The sequence below is a fragment of the Rhodofomes roseus genome (assembly GCF_022264815.1).
Source record: "Rhodofomes roseus strain CIRM-BRFM 1785 chromosome Unknown C8Q71scaffold_12, whole genome shotgun sequence".
NCBI classification, from domain to species: Eukaryota; Fungi; Basidiomycota; class Agaricomycetes; order Polyporales; family Fomitopsidaceae; genus Rhodofomes; species Rhodofomes roseus.
In genome coordinates this window covers 466,491-485,755 of record NW_025952968.1, presented here as the reverse complement: position 1 = coordinate 485,755, position 19,265 = coordinate 466,491, and the positions used below count along the sequence as shown (strand labels likewise).

Below are 19,265 nucleotides of genomic sequence, written 5' to 3'. Positions count from 1 at the left end.
ATGATTATATCATATGCCCCGCGGGTCCGGAAGACGCGCGCAACGCCGGCTGCGTTCGCCCCTGCCGTTATAGCTTGTGTTCTACGCCCCTCTGCCACACGTAGAGCCCGTCTCTGAGGATCGCAGGAGCCACAGAACGTGCCATGGCGGTCAAGCCAGAGCTCCACACGATAGAAATCAGCCAGCGCCCCCGAAGAACGTGGGCGCAAACCCTCAATGCCGTGGTAGCGGCGGTCGTCTTCGTCTTCGGATGTGTTATGATCAATGGCTCCCAGATCGCCTTCCTGCTCCCGCTCAAGGTGCTCCCGTTCGCCTGCGCGGAGCGCATGTACTATGAAGGCATCCGCTACAGCAAGGGCGCGTTCGGGGCGCTGCTGGGTACGTCCCCGCGATCTTGGCACCCTCTTAAGCGGACTGATCTGTCGCGTGACAGTGCTTATGAGCCAGTGGTTCGCGCCGACGAAGCTGGTCGTGACGTTTGAGCGAGAGGGACAGGGCCGCTTCACCAAGGAGCAAATCGAGCTGCTGGTCGAGCGCAATGCGACGGGCAGGGTAGTGGGACTGCGCCTCCCGCAGAGGGCGGTGATGATCGCGAATCACCAGGTGGGCCTGTCTTCAGGTAGGTCGTCCTTGTCGCAGAGTCTGATTCAGCGTAACGCGTCGGGTAGGTCTACGCTGACTGGTGGTATGCGTGGTCCTTGACATACTACATGGGGACATGCGCGGACGTCTTCATCGTGCTGAAGGAAAGCCTCAAGTGGTTACCAATCCTGGGCTGGGTACGTCTCGGAGCGTGCTTCTGGCGAAGGCTGTGTCTGAATACCCGTCTTTGTCCAGGGCATGCGCCTCTTCAACTTCATATTCCTCAAACGCTCATGGGCATCGGATCGCCTCCACCTATCATCCAGCCTATCATGGCTAGGCCGACGGGCGGAGACGCAAGACTCGCCATTGACCTTCATTCTGTATCCGGAAGGCACGTTGGTGAGCAAGGACACGAAACCCCTAAGCAAGAAGTTCGCGGATAAGATAGGCATCGTAAGCCTCTAGCTTGTCTAATTTCCGCTCAATGCCTAACAACACGCGGCGCCATCAGCCAGACATGATGCACAGTCTTCTGCCTCGGTCGACAGGCCTTCATTACTCCCTGCGCTCGCTCGCACCCCGGATTCCCAGCCTGCAGCTCATCGATATAACAGTGACGTATCCAGGTGAGCTACATTGACAGAGGGCTACCTTATCGGTAATCACACGAGCTGCACGCAGGCATCCCACCCTTCGGTTACGGCCAGTCTTGGTATACTCTCCGTTCAATATTTATGGACCGAGTTCCGCCGCCCGCGGTGCACATGCACATCCGCTGCTTTGACGTCACGAAGGACGTGCCTATCGGCGAGGTGTCCTCGACAAACCCCGACGTGTTACCGGAGAGGTCGGGCAAGGAGAGCGTGCAGGAGGTGGACATACCCGAGAAGGAGCGGGACACGTTCGAGCTGTGGCTGCGTGACCTCTGGCGCGAGAAAGACAAGCTCATTTCCAAGTACCTCGAGACCGGCTCAATGGTGGACGATTACAAGGAGGAGGTCGAGATCCCGTTGCGGTTAAAGCGAACAAGAGAAGTATTCGACGCCTTCTGCTTCTTCATGCCCGCCGCTGTGTTCTGGGCGTGGCGGCGGTTCAGATAAGCTGTCGCAAGACGGCTATGTCCCGGTGATGATCTCTGAGTGTTGTGTGTTGAAGGCTTCTGGCAGCTGTAGCGTTGATTTTCTGTTGTTATATCGTGTAACGTGTGATGTTGTACCGTACGCAATCTAACCTGGACATTTTCCGCAATTATGCTACGATTATCACAGAACCATACGGAATCTAGTGCGATGCGTGCCTTGAGGGGGTTTCATGTCGAGTGGCTCGCGACATACGTGAGCTGGCGCCATGTATGACCACTCAGCAATAGGACGATGGCATCATCCTCAGGATACCATACTCTACCGAGACAATTGGGCACGGTCTCGCTGCTCCTGTATCTGCTTGACCATGTACAGGCTCGTGTCCAAGAAGCGTTCGACACAGTTGGCCAGGCAGCTCTCCTCGCCGCGCGCGAAGCGACTCGAAGGGTTGCTCGTGATGCACCTGTGCAGGGTCCGGGCACGTCAGCGTCAAGCAGGAGGGGGTGGCCGGGCCACGGACGCCCGGATAATAGGCGCAAGAATGGACGCACTTGTCCCAGCACATGCTCGTCAGCGAGTGGATTTGCGCGGTGAGGTGTGCCTGTGCTTGCTCAGCCTGGACAAAGTTGGCAAGCTCTTTCTGCACATGTGGCTGCCGCTCAGCGACAATTGTCCTCGCTCGTCAGGGCACGCGCACGTACCCGGGTAGCCTCGTCGAACTGATCGGCCATTGTGGACGACTGAATGGGACAAGAAGGGGCGAGACTGAGCTGTGCGTGTGCAACTTGAATTTCGCCGCCAGCAAGGACCTGGTGGCAACTCAGCGACACGAGTTTTCCGTGACGCCGGGGCCCTACGCGCGTCGCCAGATATGGTAATTCTGAGCACCGGCACGTGACTTAGTAGGAATGTCGACGGCACGCCGCGCTGCGGCTCGGGATTGGCATTGTGCTTGCCTGTAGCTTCGCGGGGTGGTCGGAGTCATCCGACCGGTGTTTGCTTCCCACTACGCTCAACTTACAATCTGGTCCGCCATTCTTAGCTAGTCCGAGCGTCGGAGGCCGGGGCTGCGACAATGACAATACAGTCATGACCGGAGATAACCCAGCTCTCATCTTCACCCGCACTAAGCCATGAAAACTCAATTGTAATGGTCTGTCAGAAGGGCGGAAGGCTGCCGTCAGTCTGATTGGGGCTAGTAAACGATACTCCATTCCTGTGGCTGGCAACAATTGTGTCTTTTGACAGAAAGGAGCCAAAACGATGGAGGGCAGACGGTTACCTAGAATTCTTGTCGTCGAGAATCCTGGAGGCCTGGAGTGGGGGACGGTACTCCGGCCTCGAATGATAACGCTTAACCCTGTAGCGGATGACATAGGCCGTGCGCTCGCTGAAACCTCGTCGGTCATATGCTCGCTGCACCTAGCAAGTCGCAGACACGGCTCCGCTGCGGGGACTTCGTAATGTTCCCGAAGGCCCCTTCGCCGCAGTAGAAGGGGCCGAGTTGGCGTACCTTGGCTGCTGTCCGCAAGCCGCGGAGTCGCACAGGAGTGCTCTAGCGCACACGCTGCAGGCGTCCACGAGGGTGGACGCGGCCAGGTTTTCATTTGCGTAGGGCTACGGGGCTCTCGCGCCACGGCATGACACCGGGATGCGAGACGAAGATCTGTGGGCCTGCAATCAGAGTCGGTTATCAGGGTCAAGGGGGCCCGAGATGAAAATATCAGTGCCATCGAGGACGTAAGATGGGCAGCACGGACCCAGGCTTGGCTCCGGCGAATACTGAGAATGAGCCTGGTCGGCGCGCGCTTCGGACACAAGGATGGCGGGGATTCTGGCGTCGAGGCACATGTGGCCGTGTCTGCGCTAGTGGGCCTGGGTCATCGGCGGACATATTATTGGACGGGGGTGCTTGCGAGGAGGGCGAGTGGCCGGGGAGGGACGCGGGCCGCGAAGCCGCTGGTGTGGCTGGAGGATGTTGGTGTAGTTGGTTCGCGGATGGCCGGTGCCTGGGCACTAGCTTAGCGGGGAGGATCAGGATCGGGATTTGATGGGCCGGCGGCGGCGGGGGCGGGGCTGGCGGGGCGTGGGCTGGCAGACGGGGTTGCGGACAGCCGGCGCAGATAGAGCGCAGCTGGGTGTGGCTGGGCGATGCGCTGTGGCGGACGGGGACTCGAGGGCACTCGCCAAATGGGGCGGTGGCTTGCATTTGCATCCGCGAAGGTGCAGGCGAGATACGGCAACGTGCTGACGGGCGGAGATCAGGCTGTGAGATCTTTCGGCGCCTGCGGGCTCAGCCACAGCGCCGCCCCGCATCAGCCTCCATAATTTTCATTATGGATCCATAACTACGCCAATTGTCAGTAACCATGTCCTCTCCCTCTTGTCCTCGTCCTCACCCTCGCCTTCTCCCACCCGCGCGGCGATAGCACCGTCGTTTCGCCCAGATTGCCGCCCCAGCCCCCGCTTCTGCCTCCTCGCTCCTTCGTGCTCTGCACCATCGATCATTCATCCTTGAGCTGATGTGTATCGGACAAAGCATACTGCCTCCAGCCCACACGTGAGATCGCCCGAAGCTCCAGATTCCCGTTTACTGTACGCCGATATAAAGCATGGGCGACGAACACACCGCCGCCTCGTGCACGGAGGGTCAGTACTTGCCTCGTGCATCCCGCCCTTTCTTTTCTTCATGGCGTCATCCAGCTCTACAGACCGCCCACCCTCCGCCCCCAACGTCCAAGGTTGGAACCCCCAGCAAGTTACCACCCCGTGAGCTACCTGGCACCGCCGACAGTGCTTCCACCATCCTCACGCAGCCCGCTCACAGCCCCCAGTACCTCGGTCGCAAGACCCTCCCGATAAAGCGCGGCGACGCCGAACCTCTCACCAGGGAAGACCTCCAGTATGATCTTCTCTATTACATCTTTGCCGATCGCACCGTGGCCTTCGTCGACTTCCTAGCGCCGGGGAAGCCTCTTGTTAATTTCTGCGATCTCTACGTCAATGCCCTCTACAACTCCAGCAAGTGTTCAAAGGTGCTCAAAGACAAGATGGTCGAGACGCCCGCGTTTGCCATCGAGTTTGCAAAGATTTCCCTCCTCACCAACGTCGGCAGAATAAACACCACCATGGCCTGTCAGTAATCTGTCAAATCGCATGTTCTCGTCCGTATATGGCACAACATCCTGACAGGCACCCCTGTGTAGTTTTTCCCGAGATGAAGACGGCTTTGCGCAGCTATCACCCCGTTCCATCTCTTCAGAAGACCGACGGGAACCTTCAAGACGCTCCTCGCATCAAGAACTGTCTGAAAGCCGCTCTGTTGCCTTCCGAATTTAAGGGTACGCCGCCCTCTTCCCCATTGGAGATCCTAGAAAAGGCGGTACGTTCTCACCTCGTCGATCACCCAATTCAGGGAGCTGACAAACGTCATCGTCGCAGCGCGCCGGGCAGATCCCACCCACGAGCGTTGTCAACCTTATATTCGTGTTGGCCAATTCCAACAACTCTCAGGTACGCCGCGCTCGTCGCGTCGGGTCATAGGACCGTCGCTAACCGCTCGCATGATTTTATAATGGTAGCAAATTGCGCACAGTCATTTTGATCCGCCAGTCGAGTTCCTTGACTTGTTCCTCCCCGTCAACCTCTCCTCTAACTCTAGGGCCAAAGCCTTCCTGTGGCTCATGTTTCACTATCTCCAAGGGCCTGACAAGCCGAACCCCTTTGACGACGATTATTCACGGGCGAACCCTGGCAAGGTACCGCGGCTGCGTCACCTCACTCCAGAGGAGATGGCGCGAGAAAACGTCGACCCTGCAGATGAGATCGAATGGGGGCGGAGGATGAGCACACAGCGGAGCAAGTTCCTCAAGGAGCTTGTTGACGAGATGGAGGCAGAGAAGAAGAAGGCGCGCGAGCCACAGCCGGCGCCGATGCCCGCACCAACGACGTCCACCTTTTCAGGTTAGTCGAGACACTGGGGAGGATCCCTGCGGCGTCAGCCGGCAAAGCACGAAGTACTAACCGATTTGGGGCCATCTGATCAGTGCGTGAATATGGTCCGTCGAGGCGCAGCCGCCCGCCGCACTATCCTGCATCAACGTCTGGGGGCAGCCGCGGCTCGTCGCTCTCGCGCAGCGAGTTTCCTGTGCCCCCTCATGTGGTGGAGTCGGCGCCCCGACAACCGCCTAGGGCGCCGCTATATCAGAGTACGTTGCCATCTTTTCGCATGGAACTTCAGGTATTCATCTTCATCTCGTCTCCCAGGGGACGCGTCCGATTCTAGTCTGACTCAGGAGCGAAGCATGTTGGAACGTAAGCGGATCATTTGGATCATATATCACGTATATCGCTGCTCACGACCGGTCTGTTAATTTTTACAGATGCCTGGCACATCGCTGCTAGCACGGACCCGCTGAATGACTCGGATGAAGAACAAGACGAGCATGTAAGACTCGACTACAGTGCGCTTTCTGATCGAATTCTACAGTGTTCCGTCGCTGAATTTATTCGTGTCCGGCAGACCGACGACTCCGTGTTCTGTCGCGGCTACGAGGGAAGGAGCCCACACCGGAGCCGGAATCCGAGCCCGTCGCACCGCCGTCTGGGATGCAGCCTTCGCAGCAGTTCACTCAGCAGACCACACCCCCCAGCGGGTCAGATGGTGCGACCGGACGGCTATCCCAGGTCCAATCCTGGCGGTAGTGTCATTCCTGCTGCAACAATTCTCGACGGCCGATCATCTGCGGAAGGTTGCCCCATCCGTTGGAATGTGGCCGTTGATGCTGCCATTTTTGCGCGTTCATTGGGTTTGCGTGTTCTGTACAATTTCAACCATGTCTTCCTGTCGGGCCTAGTCTACTTACACGGCATAAAACTGTAACCATGTACCACCGGCCTTTGTCTCTATCCGTCAATCTCACTTCCTTCCTCGCTCTCGCGAACGAGCGCGCTCGTCCCACGCACCCTGAACGCCAATGGTTTGACACTACCGAACATCGTAGTCTTTCTTCCATCTTGCCTGCATCACCGGCCAAGTACTCTCACCAAGAACGTCACACAGGGTTGACATTGACAGTTAGCCGCCGCCGTTTGCCTTGCCTTGTAATTTGCACGCATGCATATTATTTGTCAATCATAGGGCACAGCCCACCATCTGTATTGACCTAGGTGTAGTGTAGTGTGATGTAGAAGACAGGGTTGGGGACAAGACGTTGGGTACTCAGTGCAGAAGGCGCAGCCTCCTCCACAATCTACAGAACACAGTACGCAGAGGTATGCAGAGAAGCGGATCAACCAACTTCCCCTGTTACACCGCACCGAGATAATAAATATGCCAACGTCAACATACAACGAACCCCATCAAGAAGCGCCCCCACACATTTAGGCTATGCGAGGTGCGAACACAGAGTAACTCAATCCATGGTCCGTTCGTCCAATCAGCATCCACTTTGTTTGTTCACTGCATTAAGAGAAAATCCCGAGCCCGAAGGGAAGGAGGAAACAACGACAAGTCTAGGGGAGGGTAGGAGTGTACGCGGGAGGTAGTTCGGGCGTCGACAGCTCAGAACGCGCCGGGCAACGCGAGCACGGGGTGCTCGAAGCCGGTGCGAGCCTTGTCCCTCTCCTGGAGCTCCGGGGGAGCGCTGCGTCTCCGGAGCTTCCGCTCCTCGTCGTCCTCCCGCGGCGAAGCCGGGACGCCAAGGTCCGACGACGCCTTGATGGGGGGCAGCGTGCGGCGCCGGAGCCGCGAGAGCATAGCGCGCACCGTGTCCTCGCGCGAGTCCGCAGAGCCGTTGAACGCGAGCAAATTCGACTCGCTGAACTCCGTGGGGGAGGTCGTGTTCATGCGCGGCACCACGGTCGTGGTGATCTGCAGCTTGGGCGGCTGGCAGAGCGTCGGCGAGTCGGGGGGCAGGCATGGCTTCGGCGAGCGGATGACGAACGGCGTCGGCTTCGACTCCGGCGCGGGCGACCGCGGCGGGAAGTGAAGGCGACCTACGTCGTGGGGAAGCACGGGCCTCGCCTTCGAGGTGGGAACCTCGACCTCCTGAGTGACGGGCGGAGCGGCCTTGAGAGGCGAGCGCCGGCTCGACTGCAGGAAGGACGGAAGTCGAGCAGAAGCGCGAGGAGCATCCTTGCCCGCATCCGGGGCATGAGAGCTTAGACGGGCAGTGATCTGGTCCAGCGAAGGCAAAACTTTGCGCTTGCTGGCGGGCGCCGTCTTGAGAGCAGGCGAGCGGATGCGGATGGGCTTCCCAGGCAAGCGGAAGTCCACCTGCTCTACCCACTGCTGACCGGTCAACTCGCTCGGAGAAAGGTTCTCGAACACAGCGATGGGCGAGTCCAAGCCCGGAGAGGGCAAGGAGTAGTGGAAGATGGCCGGCGACTCGGGCGGCGTCTTGGGTGTCACAGCCGCGGTAGGCGAGGGAGGGGCCTGCACCTTGGAGAGGAACAGAGCCCTACGCTCAACTGCACAAGAGGACGATGATCAGTACGTTTGGTCACATAAGCCCAATGGGTAGAGGGACCGACAAAGCAAGACCTACCCTGCTTGCTCCTGTGAGCTTTGATAGCAATCTCCTTGCGGAGATCGAGCTCCTTCCTGCCACCGCCGACAGCAGTGTTCCTTTCCCGCGATGCCTTCAACAGGGCCTCGAAGCGTTCTCTCTCCAAACCCTTGCCCTTCGCGAGCTGGTCTGCGGGGCGCAGGGGAGAGAGCGCTCTGGGCGAAAGGGTGGGCGGGGGCGAGAGGAGAGTAGCCCTGAAGGCATCGTCGTCCTGAAGGAGGGAGATGGTCGGGCTCTTTGGGGCGAAGTGTGGCGAGAAAGGAGAGAAGGGCTCGCTGGTCGGCTCCTCCGGGGATGCGAGGGAGATTGCGATCTCAGGGATGGCGGGGATTGCGAGAGGCATGGTAGGGAATGTTGCAGTGAAGGACAGGCTTGAACGAAGAGGCAGAGACGAACAGACGGACTGAAAGGTAAGGCGACCAGCACCAGTGCAAGTTACGCAGCGTGAATCGCACCGGAGAGAGGCCGGGCCCAGAAGAGAGAGGAAGAGAGAGAAATACACCGACACGGCAACACCAGACAAGATGGAAGACGAAGATGGAGAACAGAGATGTCCGCAGCACGCCTTATACGCGTCTATCCACCACCGCCTTGTAAGCCTCCGCCTTAGCAACCGCGTCCACGAGCTCTCTCCCGTCCTCCTCGCGCAGCTGCCCAGTCTGCACACGGCTCCAATGCGGCCCTCACACCGCGCACACGCCCTGGCCGCCGTGCGCAGCTCGCAGGTGCACTCGACGTGTCCCAGCCGCCCCGCTGCCACACCCAGGCGTCTATCCGCGCGCCGTCAATGTGTCAAACACTCAAGTACAGCCCGCCGCTGCCCTGCGTCCGTCTCATCCATCGCATGCCTGATCTGGATCTGTTGCATTCCGTCAGCGCCGCATGACGCTCCTGAGTACACTCCTGCTGGCTTCTATCTACTTTTTCGCGCTCGGTCAACCGCACGCACAACGCATCGCGACCTGCACCCGGGCTATGCCAGCCCCTCTGCCTTGACAGCCTCGGCCAGCTTTTCCTGGAACAGTTTCTCCGCGTCCACCCAGACTCGCGCAGTCTTGCGATTCGGCAGTTCTAGCAGTGACGGCAGCAAATCTGAACTGAATTGCTCTGACGCCTCCCGCGGCAGCAGCGTGGGCAGGTGGTCAATCGAGATCACGGACAGCGGCGGGTTTTCAGGCCTGGGTTGAGCAAACCAGGTGAGTACAGGGCGACCGTAGTTGACAGACAACGCACCCAACGTCTACAGGCACCGTCGGCTTCGAGAACGTCGTGTTGATGCTGTATACAGGGATCGGGTTGTGAGGGTTGGTAGTATCGCAGCTCACGTCTACAACCACCGAGAGCTGCCTGCTCTTGCCGGCGGCCTGGAGTTGCTCTCGGGTGAGGAAGTGCGGGATCGGCGAGCTGAGATAGATGCAGTTGACGAAGATATCGACGTCCAGAATCTCCTGGAACGGGCCTCCCTTAGCCGTCTCTGCCATATCCCACTTGACGATGTCGTCCCTGGAGACGAGGTACATCAGTGCCGCCTCTAGATGGCCCCGGACCCATTTACGTACTCGTCCAGACCGATCTTCCTGAAGAGGTCGACTGCTCCTCGTCCGCAGCGGCCAAGCGCTCCGATAACCAGAGCCTTTACACCCTTTCCGGTCCCGCCCAGTGCCTGCTTCACTGCCTCGACCATCGCTGCCTCGTTGGCATATGGCTCCAGCTGGCCGAGGGCCTTGCCGTTCTTCTGTGCTGCGCATGCGAGCGCACCCGCGGCGGCGCCCGCAAAGCCGGCATGAAATCCGAAGGCAGCGACTCGCCGACCGCTGTCGTCCGTGAGGAATTCGAGATCGTATAGCGTGCCCTTGCCCTTGTAGAAGCGCGCGAGGATAGATGACCAGCCTGCCTGACGCTTGTAGCAGTGCGCGAACTGGATGTGAGTGTGGGGGAGGGGCGCGTCCGATTCGGGCAGTTCCTTCAGCCCAATGATGGGGATGTCGGTGGGCGCACTGGGCCAGGAGTTGTTCGCGACGAGCTTGCAGCCAACACTGCGCGATGGGTCGGCGAACATTCTGATCAGAGGGTATTCTGCTTACGCCTCGAATTCCGCATCGTCAAAGATCCTCTGTTCGTCCCGCTCGACATAGATATCGAATCCAGCGTCGATCAGTTTCTTGGAGGTCGTAGGTGTCAGCGCGGCACGACGCTCAAACTCCTTTGTTTCGCAACGAAGCCAGAGTAGTTGGGGAGACATTTTTGTCGACGGTAAGTCGTCCAAAGGGTGGGTCTGGCGTTGAATGGAGGTGCAGAAAAGTGACTGACTTGCGATGACTCTGGTATGCAGGCGCCCATGAAACGCGAGTCACGTGTGCGCATGTAATCGCGCATTCCCGATCATCGTCCCCGCTTCGAAGTCGCGCGGACGCATTTCACCTCTTGCCAGTTCCTGCTCTGCGACTGTCTCCATCTTCATCGTTCTGGGACTTATTGTTCGAGTTGTTCTTTATAACTGTGCTTGCCTGATATGCCTGGGAGAGTACGCAAGCGGTCGCCCTTGAAGCTGCCGGGTACTCGGTTTCTATGTTTTCCAGGCCGTAATGCGCTCATTCCCAGTGGACAGAGCGGCCGTACATCGCCCTCGGCCTCGAGGGCTCGGCGAACAAGCTGGGCGCAGGCATCATCCGGCACGACAAGGACGGCTCTACTACGGTCATGTCTAACGTCAGACACACCTACATAACGCCCCCGGGCGAGGGTTTCCTCCCGCGAGATACAGCACAGCATCACCGGGACTGGGCCTTGACCGTGATCAACGACGCGCTCAAGAAAGCGGCAGTATCCTTGCACGAGATCGATTGCATTTGCTATACCAAGGGTATGTTCCGAGGGCCCTTGATGACGGGACACCCTCACCGATCCCTGTCTATGTCCTAGGCCCGGGGATGGGCGCGCCCCTCGTGTCCGTCGCATTAGTGGCGCGGACCCTCTCTCTGCTATACAAGAAGCCGCTCGTTGGCGTCAACCACTGTGTTGGGCGTGCGTAATCTGATGACCGACGCGGCCGGCTCAGGCTCACGGTGTGCCTACAGACATAGAGATGGGTCGTCAAATCACCGGCGCGCAAAACCCAGTGGTATTGTACGTGTCTGGCGGAAATACGCAGGTCATCGCGTACTCGCAGCAGTGCTACCGGATTTTTGGCGAAACGCTCGACATCGCTGTGGGCAACTGCCTCGATCGCTTTGCGCGAGTCATAGATTTGAGTAACGACCCGAGCCCGGGATACAACATTGAGCAGGAGGCGAAAAAGTAAATTTGGCTCGCGATCCTCGGAGGAAGGACACGCTGACCATGAATAAACAGGGGAAAGCGTCTGCTGCCATTGCCATATGCAACAAAGGGCATGGACGTGAGTTTATCGGGCATCCTCACATCCACGGAAGCATACACTACGGATAAACGCTTCCGACCCAATGGCGATGGTGAAGACATCATAACCCCACAAGATCTCTGTTTTTCTCTGCAAGAGACAGTTTTTGCCATGCTGGTTGAGATCACCGAGCGCGCGATGGCCCACATCGGCAGCAAGGAGGTCCTTATTGTTGGCGGTGTTGGATGTGCGTACGGAGGCCACTGAAAAACTTCGTAGCGCTTCGATCTGATCAGGTGGTATATTCTTGTAGGCAACGAGCGTTTGCAAGAGATGATGGGCATCATGGCGAAGGAGCGCGGCGGCCAAGTGTTCGCCACGGACGAAAGGTGAGCAAATGTAATAATTGCTTGAAAGAGCCTAGCCTGACGGAATGCCGTAGGTTCTGCATTGATAATGGCATAATGATCGCTCAAGCTGGTCTGCTCAGCTTCCGTATGGGCTTCCAAACACCACTTAGTAAGAGCACATGCACGCAGAGGTGAGTCACTAATGGCGTGCGGTGTATTGCACAGCGATCACTGACATGTCGGCCATAGGTTCCGTACGGACGAGGTACACGTAGCGTGGAGGGCGTAACATTCGATCCATCGCTCGTTGCGCAGTCTTTTCCTGGCGTTCTGATCGCGCCCCTGAACGTGGCTTTGGCTTGCTGCTCATTTGACTGATCCTAGTGACAAGCCACGTTGTCGTAGAAGACATGTCAAACGTACCCTGTAGTGGTGTTGTGAGAGTGCACGATACATATATGTAGCACTGGTACATATTAAACCTGTGTCGGGTACAATTGGGAAAGTCAACTCAGTAAATCAACTGTACAGCCAGAATACGTCTATAAATACCGAGTCTAACTAGTGAACAACGTTTGCGGACACCAATGCCCAACCTGCGCTGTCGGTGGTCTGCATCTCGGCACGCAACCGCTCGTACGCCGTTCGCCACCACTGGTTTGGTTCTTCATATTCACCAGCTGCCCCTGGACAGACCTGCCACGGTTTCTCCGCGAGGATGTAATGAAGGCAGCGAACCTCGTCGTCCCGCCACATCGTTGGGTGGATGTACCTGAGCGTCTTGAGCGCGTTGTAGCACCAAGGCAGCGGTTGCCACCTTCCCTTGAAATAGGCTGCGAGAAGATCTTGATCAGGGAATTTGAATCCGGATATGTCCGTCGTGAATAGGAAATCCTGGATCGAGTCGAACAATGCCGGAGATGGATTCAAGACGACGGTGCCGGAGTTTAGGAGGAAGTAGGGGCGGGGGCTAGTGTCAGCGATCTTTGGGGGCGACGTGAGAGCGGTCGGATGGACCATAGGCGTATGTGCGCAATTCGCGGGTACCCTGGAATGTTGCTCGGAACAATCATTTTAACGGCGAGTCTGTATTACTCACCAGTCCTTCGGGTAGTGCGGCAGCTTGAACGGGTTGCACGCGCAGACGTGCACGGCCGCGATAGAATCGGTGGGTAGCTCAAGCTCCATGAGCTCGTCCATGTTTCGCATGACGAGCATGTCTGCGTCAACGAGAACTACACGCTGCGGCGTTCGTCAGCGGTGAAAATGCCAGAATATGCTGTGGCGTACGTCATATTCCGTCAATTCGAAGGCCCTGCGAGAGGTGCTGTCAGTACGAGGCAGTGGCGCGCCCGAGATGCGAAGCACGGACCTCAGCTTGGTCCAAGTGTCGCCGAAACGGGCGTCATGTGGCGAGAGGGTGTGGGCTCCCTCCCTCGGCGTGAGGTGGTCGACCGTGCGGACAATCATGCCTCGGCGGGTCAGGGTATCCCTGATGTCCTGGCCGACGCTGGGGGTGACCATCACGACAAGGGGGTACTTCGCTCCGACAGAGAGCAAAGAGTGGTGCAGCACCAGGGCACCTGGCAAATAAGCGGATTTAGTGAGCAAGGTAACATACGCCGCTCTAGAAGTCATGTCGTCGGAGAGTTGTCGAGGCGATTAAGAGGAGGGGACTGTACCAGGGATACCGGGAACGCATACTACGGTGCCCGCATTTTATCTTCCAGAGTCATCATTCGGTCGGCAGTGACAGCTCCGAATAAGCAATCACGGACATCTCCTCAAAAGGACAAGGGCAGTCAGCGGGTGCCCTTGAACATTGCAAGACCAGTCTTCATACTGCGGTGTAGCAAATATCGATGTGACAACTCCGACCGCCCAGATGTTCATACAGCGGTCGTCCGATCGTAAGCAAACGCTCGTATACCTGCATGCGCGACTGGCACACGCACTAGCAAGTACGTATTTGGCACGGCGACGCTCATATTGCCCACATCTGATGCCGTTTACTTTCTCCTGGCGCACATACACGCGAGACATGAGGCCAGGTGCTCCGAGGTTTCGAAGACAGCAGTCGGGTGGTCGGTAAACGCTCACGCGGAATCGCCGGGCGACAAGTCAGTGACGCAGAGACATCGAGATTGGGAACCCGGAAGCGACCAGAACGCCCTATCTTCCGTTCAATCTCGGACCGTCCACAAGCTGAATGAGGGCAGCCCAGCGTTTTAGGGGTCGTGGGAAGCCTCAGGCGCATAGCATTTGCGGAATCATACACAGAATGGGAATGCCTAAGATGAACATGTAGTAAACGATAGCGCGCCGAGTGTCTCAACGAAGACGACTAGGACACAAATGCTCAGTTCAAGAAACCCCTATTTGAGAAAGATCGAACGCACCGAGCCTCACGCTCACTCTCCAGGAGAGCCAGGATGTCCTTCTCCCGCACGGGCCCCTTCACGTTCCGGATAATCGTCCGGCTGGGGTCGTCCATGAACTCGACACGGACTTGCGTGACACCACCACGAGAACCAGTCCGACCAAGGACCTGTAAGAGAGAAAAGCGATCATCGTAAGAAAGCTGCGCCTGGAGCTCGAGATTCTTAAAAGACCTTAATAACGGTTGCGAGCTTGACGGGGGCTTTTGATGATGATTCCTATTCGGATGTCAGCTTTAGCATCAGCGGCAGCGAGCACCAGAGACTCACCATTTTGAGGGAGGTTGTGGTGCCGAGGACGGACTGGCGTGTTTTGGCGGTCGGTGGATTGGTGGTGGAAAATAAGGTTCATGCATTGGGTTGCCATCAATAGTTACGGTCCACTCCGCCGGCAATTCCCGGTGGCGCAAACCACTCCTCAGCCTGCTGAGTGCTCAAGCGCTCAACGCTCAACGTCAACTGACCAACACAAGACCAACAGGCCATTGGCATCCTTTATGGCGAGACCAAGGAGCATGACGACATGCTAATCAAATCCATTATAAAACTGTACGGCGAAGTGATGTATAGATCAGCAACCGCCCCCCGCTGCATCCGCATGCAAGCTCATAGTTTGAAACTCTGGTCTCTGACATCGGATTCCGCGACCAGAGTCCCCGCTTTCCTTTCCGTCGCCTTTCCGCGCAAGATGTTCTCGATGTAAAATTCACCGGCCTACGATCGTGAGCTAGCTGCATCAGCGGCAAGGGTCGACCTCGTACCTTGTAGCTACTGCGGACGAGCGGACCGCTCGCAACGTATAGGAAGCCCATGTCCTCGGCCACCTGCTTCCATCTTTCGAATTCGGCAGGCTCGACGTAGCGGTCTACTTTCATATGTCGCTTCGTTGGACGCATGTACTGGCCGAATGTCACGACGTCAACATCGACCTTGCGTAGCTCTGATACCAGTCAATGTAAGTGCGCTGATCACACGCGGAGATGTGCCATCTTACCTCGGAGGGCATCCATGATCTCGTCTTCCGACTCTCCGACTCCAAGCATGATGCTGGTCTTCGTGATTCTTACGCCTTCCTTCTTCGCGTGCTCGAGCACGCTCAAACTCTGGCGGAAGGTCGCCCGACGATCGCGCACAAACGGCGTGAGTGCCTCCACTGTCTCAATATTGTGGGCGTACACATCCAGGCCAGACTTCGCCACAATAGAGACATGCGGTAGTGAGCCGCCGAAGTCTCCAGTCAACGCCTCTACGAGGATCTGTGGTGCCCTGGGCAAGCAAGCATGCGTCAGGACTCTAGTAGGACTCTGCGCGTGAGACACCTACTTCTGCTTGATCTTTATGATGGTCTCGGCAAAATGGTGTGCTCCGCCGTCAGCGAGGTCTTAAAGACACCGTGCGTTCATTCAGTAAATTCGCGTGGAAGGACACTAGTGAACATACCATCTCTGTCGACACTCGTCAAGACGATGTAGCCTAGACCCCATCGGCTAATTGCCTCCGCTGTGTGCTCGGGCTCATGAGGATCGAGCGGTGGAGGTGTCCGCGAAGTCTTGACGGAGCAGAACCGACAGCCTCTTGTGCAGGTATCTCCCATGAGCTAGTCAAGGCGGCTCGTAAGTCATTCAGACACAATCATAGTATAGCATACTAACCATGATCGTCGCAGTCGCCGCTCTACGTCCCTCCTCCAGCGTTGCGCCCTCTTTTCCACCCCAGCAGTCGCCAATGTTTGGACACCGTGCCTCCTCACAGACCGTATGGAGCTTGAGTCCTCGTAGGTCATTCTTGATCTTGGAGAAGGACGCCCCCTTCGGAATGGACGTCTTCAGGTACGACGGGAGGCGAGGACTAGCATGTGGATGATGAGTACAACTCAATGTAGACGCCATAATACATACGCTGATGTATTGCCTAGCACGACCCTGTCTGGAGCATTGCCCGCGATGAATTCGTCTAGTGAGGGCCCCTCTGCTAGTGTCTGACTAAAGCTAGCCTTCGAAGACGACGGCGTTGCCAGTGTCCGCACTTGTGTCACTCGAGGCGCACGCGCAGAACGCAGAACAGCGCTAGCCGCGCGAGCTGGACTAACCATCGGTGTTTCACGGGTAGGGTGATAGTGCAGAGCCAGGAGCAGCTGCCGGTGGGAGAGACTCGGGTGAGCAGTAAAGTAGCAGGAGGCGAGAGCGGGATGACATGCCATCCCGTCTCGGAGCGCCCGCTAGCCCAGTTTGGCAACCCCGATGCGGGCGGGCCACGGTCACGCTCCCTGGTTTGCTCAGACCTCCGAAGAGCTCATTTCGAACTTGTACATTGTCTTAAGCTTGCTGAAAACAACTGGTATTGTTCTTCCCAGACAATGGTGCCTTGGCTCTCAATCTGCCCGCACTCAGGCAGCCGAAAAGCTGATTTCGGTGGGGATATGGAAAGCCGCTCCACGCGGATGGTCCGAGTCGCTCGATCGGATTCGCGGCTGTTTGGCAACGTCCGTCGACCCCTCCTTCAACTCCTTCACCGAGTATAACCTCGCATCACTTACCTTTGGGTCTTTCGTATCTATGTGAGGGTTCAGCTGCATGTCAGCGAATCAAGACAAGAAGCCGTATGCCGGTCCATAGGTGAAGTGTTTGTTTGTAAATCCCATTTATTGTCGCGTTAGGGCGAAACCCTATGTAGACATGAACTGCCGGGGTACTGTACTAGTATAGTAGGTCAAAACGTGGGAGGTGAAGTGTAAGGGAGAGTAGTAGAGGGAATGCTGTCGTGGGGAGCACGCTCCGAGCTCGAGCCGTCCGCGCCATGAGAAGGGGTTATATTGAATGCTACTGGTGGCCGAAACTCCTGAAGAAGACATGAAAATCATTGAACGTGTCTTTACAGATGTGTTAGGTGAAGTCCTCTGGTAAATTTAGACATATGGCCGCCGGACGCACATTCGGCATGTTTTCGTGTGAGCGTACATTGGTTTGGAAGGGACACAAGGAAAACAATCATCTTACTTAGCTCCATCTGTAGGTATGGCACAAGGCACTGGATTAAGCCGTAAGTGCTGTCAGTCATTCATAAGCACGCCCAGAAACGATGTCAAAAGCATGCCAAGTAGGTCTACCGCCCCATAGAATGACAACACGCAAAGAAGGACCTAGTACGCGCGCAATTGTTGCTGCAGCATTCCGTATGGTGTCCATGGAAGTATTGATGAAGTGGGCACTTGGATGTAACACTTGATTATACGCTCTGACCGGTCGTGGCGTACTTTCGAAGTCCAGAGACATTTTGAGGCGACGAAGGTGAGAAAGAGGAGCAAGTTCATGGGCTATGTGCGCCTAGAGAACGCAGTGAGCAGATATCACGATCACTCGTGAAACAGATAGCGATGGCTTACCACAGATATGTCCGACTCCTCGCTTTCGGATCGATGACGATGCATTTTAAGGGACGTCAGACGCGGAAATGTGGTCGCTATGTATTGTAGAAGCGCATCGTCTGTTTCATCGGCGATGTATTCAATCTCGAGGTGGTCCAGGTTCAACGACTTGCATTGTCGCAGAACGGAGAGCAGAGTGGAGGAGCGTAAGATGGAATCGTAGTTAGGGGGATACGTGAAACCGTAACCCCAAGACCACTGTTGGTCACAGACATGCTCCCAACAACGCAACGATAGCGCACGAAGGGACGAAGGAAGATGACTGTAGATGTCGTCATCTGCACGGGGGTATGAGATGACCAGACGTTCAAGTTCTGGCCACGGGAAAGAACCAGTATGATCGGGTGGCCACAGTAATTGGGGCGTGGTGTCCGGCGGAGGGCTGAGTTTCAGTGAGAGGCACCGCAACCCCTGCATTCCAGAGCATAGGGATACGAACGGTTTGGCGAGGGAATTCCAGGGAGTTCCGTAGTAGACGAGCTTCCGCAGACGAGGCCAACGGAACCGGCTAAGGGTGGAAGGAGGTGCGGGTTCGCTGGACAAAATCAATGTCTCGAGAGTCTCGCATAGCTTGCCCAGTACGAAAGCTAATGCTGTCATCTCGGAGGGGAATGTCCAGGGGTCTCGTGGATGGTATAAGACGTATTGAAACGTCGTGAGTGGAGCCACGAAGCCAACGTCGAGTTCCTCGCCAGAACGTAAGACAGGACAGAAGAGGAAGTCGCGGAGCTTTAGCTCGCGCAAGCGCGGCTCTGACAAGATTACACGCAGGGTTCCCCATGGCAGGCCATGTGTTGCTGTATTGGATTTATACAGTGTCAACGAGCGAAGGCGAGGGATCTCTCGAAGACGTTCGGCGAGAAGAGCGGCGGGGAAAGCGCCACAAAGCATAGGGTCGTCAGTGAAGTCTAGGCGCAGTGGTATACCTCCGTCGGTCGTTGGGTCGAGATCACAATATGACTGGTCAAAGCATTCGTCGCAGAAGACCATCGAACTAAGAGGACCATCAAGAGACGAAGAGAGAAACAGTGACAAATGGACGTACTGGACGTAAGGCCGGAGTGATGCAGGCAAGAAGTCCTCGGACCGCTCTACTTGTCCCGGCCCATAGACAAGGAGGGAAGAACGCCCAAATAAAAGGTGCATGCACGCCTCCCGAAGCCAACGACACGACATTGAGAGCGATAACAAGGCTCGGACTGGAAGCCATTGTAGGATGTGCCCCAAAACATCGTCATTGAGTTCTGCTAATCTACTTCCAGTTCAGAACCAGCCGATGCGTTATGAGCAAGTGACCTACATGATAGTGTTTCCTGACATGGTATTCTCTGGTCTCCTAGGTCGGAGGCCGGTAGCGTCGGGTTGGTTGCAGTAAGCAATGAGAAGGGGGCCGGGACGGGATCATCGATGGTATGCCATCCTATCTGAGTCTCGGAGCGCCCGCTAACCCAAAATGGCA

At 56.9% G+C, this 19,265-nt stretch overlaps 10 protein-coding genes across 10 annotated transcripts; 3 read left to right on the top strand and 7 right to left on the bottom strand.

The window, feature by feature from the left end:
• Nucleotides 1-143: 143 nt before the first annotated feature.
• On the top strand, nucleotides 144-1,685 carry C8Q71DRAFT_797257 (acyltransferase-domain-containing protein; the record flags this gene model as incomplete). Its single annotated transcript, XM_047925730.1, has 6 exons — nucleotides 144-378; nucleotides 434-603; nucleotides 669-779; nucleotides 838-1,038; nucleotides 1,097-1,211; nucleotides 1,267-1,685. The coding sequence occupies 6 exons, from the start codon at nucleotides 144-146 to the stop codon at nucleotides 1,683-1,685; spliced, it is 1,251 nt and encodes a 416-aa protein (XP_047778084.1).
• Nucleotides 1,686-1,763: 78 nt separating this feature from the next.
• On the bottom strand, nucleotides 1,764-2,497 carry C8Q71DRAFT_763124 (Tim10/DDP family zinc finger-domain-containing protein). The gene is made up of 3 exons (XM_047923979.1): nucleotides 2,369-2,497; nucleotides 2,219-2,307; nucleotides 1,764-2,130 (listed from the first exon to the last, which is right to left on the bottom strand). Exons 1-3 carry the CDS (start codon nucleotides 2,396-2,398, stop codon nucleotides 1,986-1,988), a joined length of 264 nt encoding a protein of 87 aa, XP_047778083.1. The 5' UTR covers nucleotides 2,399-2,497; the 3' UTR covers nucleotides 1,764-1,985.
• Nucleotides 2,498-3,981: 1,484 nt separating this feature from the next.
• On the top strand, nucleotides 3,982-6,812 carry C8Q71DRAFT_763118 (uncharacterized protein). The gene is made up of 9 exons (XM_047923978.1): nucleotides 3,982-4,316; nucleotides 4,371-4,802; nucleotides 4,874-5,049; nucleotides 5,109-5,180; nucleotides 5,249-5,630; nucleotides 5,714-5,875; nucleotides 5,934-5,981; nucleotides 6,050-6,130; nucleotides 6,190-6,812. The coding sequence occupies exons 1-9, from the start codon at nucleotides 4,280-4,282 to the stop codon at nucleotides 6,369-6,371; spliced, it is 1,572 nt and encodes a 523-aa protein (XP_047778082.1). The 5' UTR covers nucleotides 3,982-4,279; the 3' UTR covers nucleotides 6,372-6,812.
• Nucleotides 6,797-8,579, bottom strand: C8Q71DRAFT_836440 (uncharacterized protein; the record flags this gene model as incomplete). The annotated part of the gene is made up of 2 exons (XM_047926445.1): nucleotides 6,797-8,138; nucleotides 8,216-8,579. The coding sequence occupies 2 exons, from the start codon at nucleotides 8,577-8,579 to the stop codon at nucleotides 7,231-7,233; spliced, it is 1,272 nt and encodes a 423-aa protein (XP_047778081.1). The 3' UTR covers nucleotides 6,797-7,230.
• A 188-nt stretch (nucleotides 8,580-8,767) lies between these two features.
• On the bottom strand, nucleotides 8,768-10,563 carry C8Q71DRAFT_92108 (saccharopine dehydrogenase). The gene is made up of 4 exons (XM_047929196.1): nucleotides 10,321-10,563; nucleotides 9,796-10,272; nucleotides 9,470-9,739; nucleotides 8,768-9,414 (listed from the first exon to the last, which is right to left on the bottom strand). Exons 1-4 carry the CDS (start codon nucleotides 10,476-10,478, stop codon nucleotides 9,210-9,212), a joined length of 1,110 nt encoding a protein of 369 aa, XP_047778080.1. The 5' UTR covers nucleotides 10,479-10,563; the 3' UTR covers nucleotides 8,768-9,209.
• A 185-nt stretch (nucleotides 10,564-10,748) lies between these two features.
• C8Q71DRAFT_709728 (peptidase M22 glycoprotease) lies at nucleotides 10,749-12,233 on the top strand (the record flags this gene model as incomplete). The annotated part of the gene is made up of 8 exons (XM_047920701.1): nucleotides 10,749-10,791; nucleotides 10,845-11,099; nucleotides 11,159-11,260; nucleotides 11,314-11,533; nucleotides 11,588-11,841; nucleotides 11,908-11,983; nucleotides 12,037-12,135; nucleotides 12,194-12,233. The coding sequence occupies 8 exons, from the start codon at nucleotides 10,749-10,751 to the stop codon at nucleotides 12,231-12,233; spliced, it is 1,089 nt and encodes a 362-aa protein (XP_047778079.1).
• Nucleotides 12,234-12,412: 179 nt separating this feature from the next.
• Nucleotides 12,413-13,787, bottom strand: C8Q71DRAFT_763101 (nucleotide-diphospho-sugar transferase). The gene is made up of 4 exons (XM_047923977.1): nucleotides 13,317-13,787; nucleotides 13,235-13,259; nucleotides 13,044-13,186; nucleotides 12,413-12,992 (listed from the first exon to the last, which is right to left on the bottom strand). The coding sequence occupies exons 1-4, from the start codon at nucleotides 13,580-13,582 to the stop codon at nucleotides 12,506-12,508; spliced, it is 921 nt and encodes a 306-aa protein (XP_047778078.1). The 5' UTR covers nucleotides 13,583-13,787; the 3' UTR covers nucleotides 12,413-12,505.
• Nucleotides 13,788-13,808: 21 nt separating this feature from the next.
• On the bottom strand, nucleotides 13,809-14,841 carry C8Q71DRAFT_763098 (ribosomal protein S28e). Its single transcript, XM_047923976.1, has 5 exons — nucleotides 14,653-14,841; nucleotides 14,557-14,601; nucleotides 14,344-14,492; nucleotides 13,968-14,288; nucleotides 13,809-13,906 (listed from the first exon to the last, which is right to left on the bottom strand). The coding sequence occupies exons 1-4, from the start codon at nucleotides 14,653-14,655 to the stop codon at nucleotides 14,276-14,278; spliced, it is 210 nt and encodes a 69-aa protein (XP_047778077.1). The 5' UTR covers nucleotides 14,656-14,841; the 3' UTR covers nucleotides 13,809-13,906; nucleotides 13,968-14,275.
• C8Q71DRAFT_763097 (mitochondrial Lipoyl synthase) lies at nucleotides 14,842-16,599 on the bottom strand. The gene is made up of 7 exons (XM_047923975.1): nucleotides 16,281-16,599; nucleotides 16,035-16,230; nucleotides 15,823-15,979; nucleotides 15,706-15,763; nucleotides 15,377-15,648; nucleotides 15,144-15,322; nucleotides 14,842-15,096 (listed from the first exon to the last, which is right to left on the bottom strand). Exons 1-7 carry the CDS (start codon nucleotides 16,580-16,582, stop codon nucleotides 14,989-14,991), a joined length of 1,272 nt encoding a protein of 423 aa, XP_047778076.1. The 5' UTR covers nucleotides 16,583-16,599; the 3' UTR covers nucleotides 14,842-14,988.
• A 412-nt stretch (nucleotides 16,600-17,011) lies between these two features.
• On the bottom strand, nucleotides 17,012-19,197 carry C8Q71DRAFT_836425 (uncharacterized protein). Its single transcript, XM_047926444.1, has 4 exons — nucleotides 19,107-19,197; nucleotides 18,852-19,058; nucleotides 17,765-18,800; nucleotides 17,012-17,705 (listed from the first exon to the last, which is right to left on the bottom strand). Exons 1-4 carry the CDS (start codon nucleotides 19,124-19,126, stop codon nucleotides 17,436-17,438), a joined length of 1,533 nt encoding a protein of 510 aa, XP_047778075.1. The 5' UTR covers nucleotides 19,127-19,197; the 3' UTR covers nucleotides 17,012-17,435.
• Nucleotides 19,198-19,265: the final 68 nt, after the last annotated feature.

What these genes read in the sequence shown, in the direction of transcription:
- C8Q71DRAFT_763124 (XM_047923979.1), bottom strand. Translation starts at nt 2,398, where the DNA reads ATGGCCGATCAGTTCGACGAGGCTACCCGG. An exon ending in AGTTCGACGAGGCTACCCGG is followed by an intron (nt 2,308 to 2,368) that starts GTACGTGCGCGT and finishes CCACATGTGCAG; the next exon opens with AAAGAGCTTGCCAACTTTGT. An exon ending in ACGAGCATGTGCTGGGACAA is followed by an intron (nt 2,131 to 2,218) that starts GTGCGTCCATTC and finishes GACCCTGCACAG; the next exon opens with GTGCATCACGAGCAACCCTT.
- C8Q71DRAFT_763118 (XM_047923978.1), top strand. Translation starts at nt 4,280, where the DNA reads ATGGGCGACGAACACACCGCCGCCTCGTGCACGGAGG. An exon ending in TGGAGATCCTAGAAAAGGCG is followed by an intron (nt 5,050 to 5,108) that starts GTACGTTCTCAC and finishes TCATCGTCGCAG; the next exon opens with CGCGCCGGGCAGATCCCACC. An exon ending in TAGGGCGCCGCTATATCAGA is followed by an intron (nt 5,876 to 5,933) that starts GTACGTTGCCAT and finishes CTCGTCTCCCAG; the next exon opens with GGGACGCGTCCGATTCTAGT.
- C8Q71DRAFT_92108 (XM_047929196.1), bottom strand. Translation starts at nt 10,478, where the DNA reads ATGTCTCCCCAACTACTCTGGCTTCGTTGCGAAACAAAGGAGTTTGAG. An exon ending in GACGATGCGGAATTCGAGGC is followed by an intron (nt 10,273 to 10,320) that starts GTAAGCAGAATA and finishes CCCATCGCGCAG; the next exon opens with TGTTGGCTGCAAGCTCGTCG. An exon ending in AGGAAGATCGGTCTGGACGA is followed by an intron (nt 9,740 to 9,795) that starts GTACGTAAATGG and finishes CCTCGTCTCCAG; the next exon opens with GGACGACATCGTCAAGTGGG.
- C8Q71DRAFT_763101 (XM_047923977.1), bottom strand. Translation starts at nt 13,582, where the DNA reads ATGACTTCTAGAGCGGCGTATGTTACCTTGCTCACTAAATCCGCTTAT. An exon ending in GACACTTGGACCAAGCTGAG is followed by an intron (nt 13,260 to 13,316) that starts GTCCGTGCTTCG and finishes CACCTCTCGCAG; the next exon opens with GGCCTTCGAATTGACGGAAT. An exon ending in CCGCACTACCCGAAGGACTG is followed by an intron (nt 12,993 to 13,043) that starts GTGAGTAATACA and finishes GCAACATTCCAG; the next exon opens with GGTACCCGCGAATTGCGCAC.
- C8Q71DRAFT_763098 (XM_047923976.1), bottom strand. An exon ending in AGCTCGCAACCGTTATTAAG is followed by an intron (nt 14,493 to 14,556) that starts GTCTTTTAAGAA and finishes TCTCTCTTACAG; the next exon opens with GTCCTTGGTCGGACTGGTTC.
- C8Q71DRAFT_763097 (XM_047923975.1), bottom strand. Translation starts at nt 16,582, where the DNA reads ATGGCATGTCATCCCGCTCTCGCCTCCTGCTACTTTACTGCTCACCCG. An exon ending in ATCATAAAGATCAAGCAGAA is followed by an intron (nt 15,649 to 15,705) that starts GTAGGTGTCTCA and finishes TTGCTTGCCCAG; the next exon opens with GGCACCACAGATCCTCGTAG. An exon ending in TCGTCCGCAGTAGCTACAAG is followed by an intron (nt 15,097 to 15,143) that starts GTACGAGGTCGA and finishes TCACGATCGTAG; the next exon opens with GCCGGTGAATTTTACATCGA.
- C8Q71DRAFT_836425 (XM_047926444.1), bottom strand. Translation starts at nt 19,126, where the DNA reads ATGTCAGGAAACACTATCAT. An exon ending in ATGTCAGGAAACACTATCAT is followed by an intron (nt 19,059 to 19,106) that starts GTAGGTCACTTG and finishes AACTGGAAGTAG; the next exon opens with ATTAGCAGAACTCAATGACG. An exon ending in AGGAGTCGGACATATCTGTG is followed by an intron (nt 17,706 to 17,764) that starts GTAAGCCATCGC and finishes TGCGTTCTCTAG; the next exon opens with GCGCACATAGCCCATGAACT.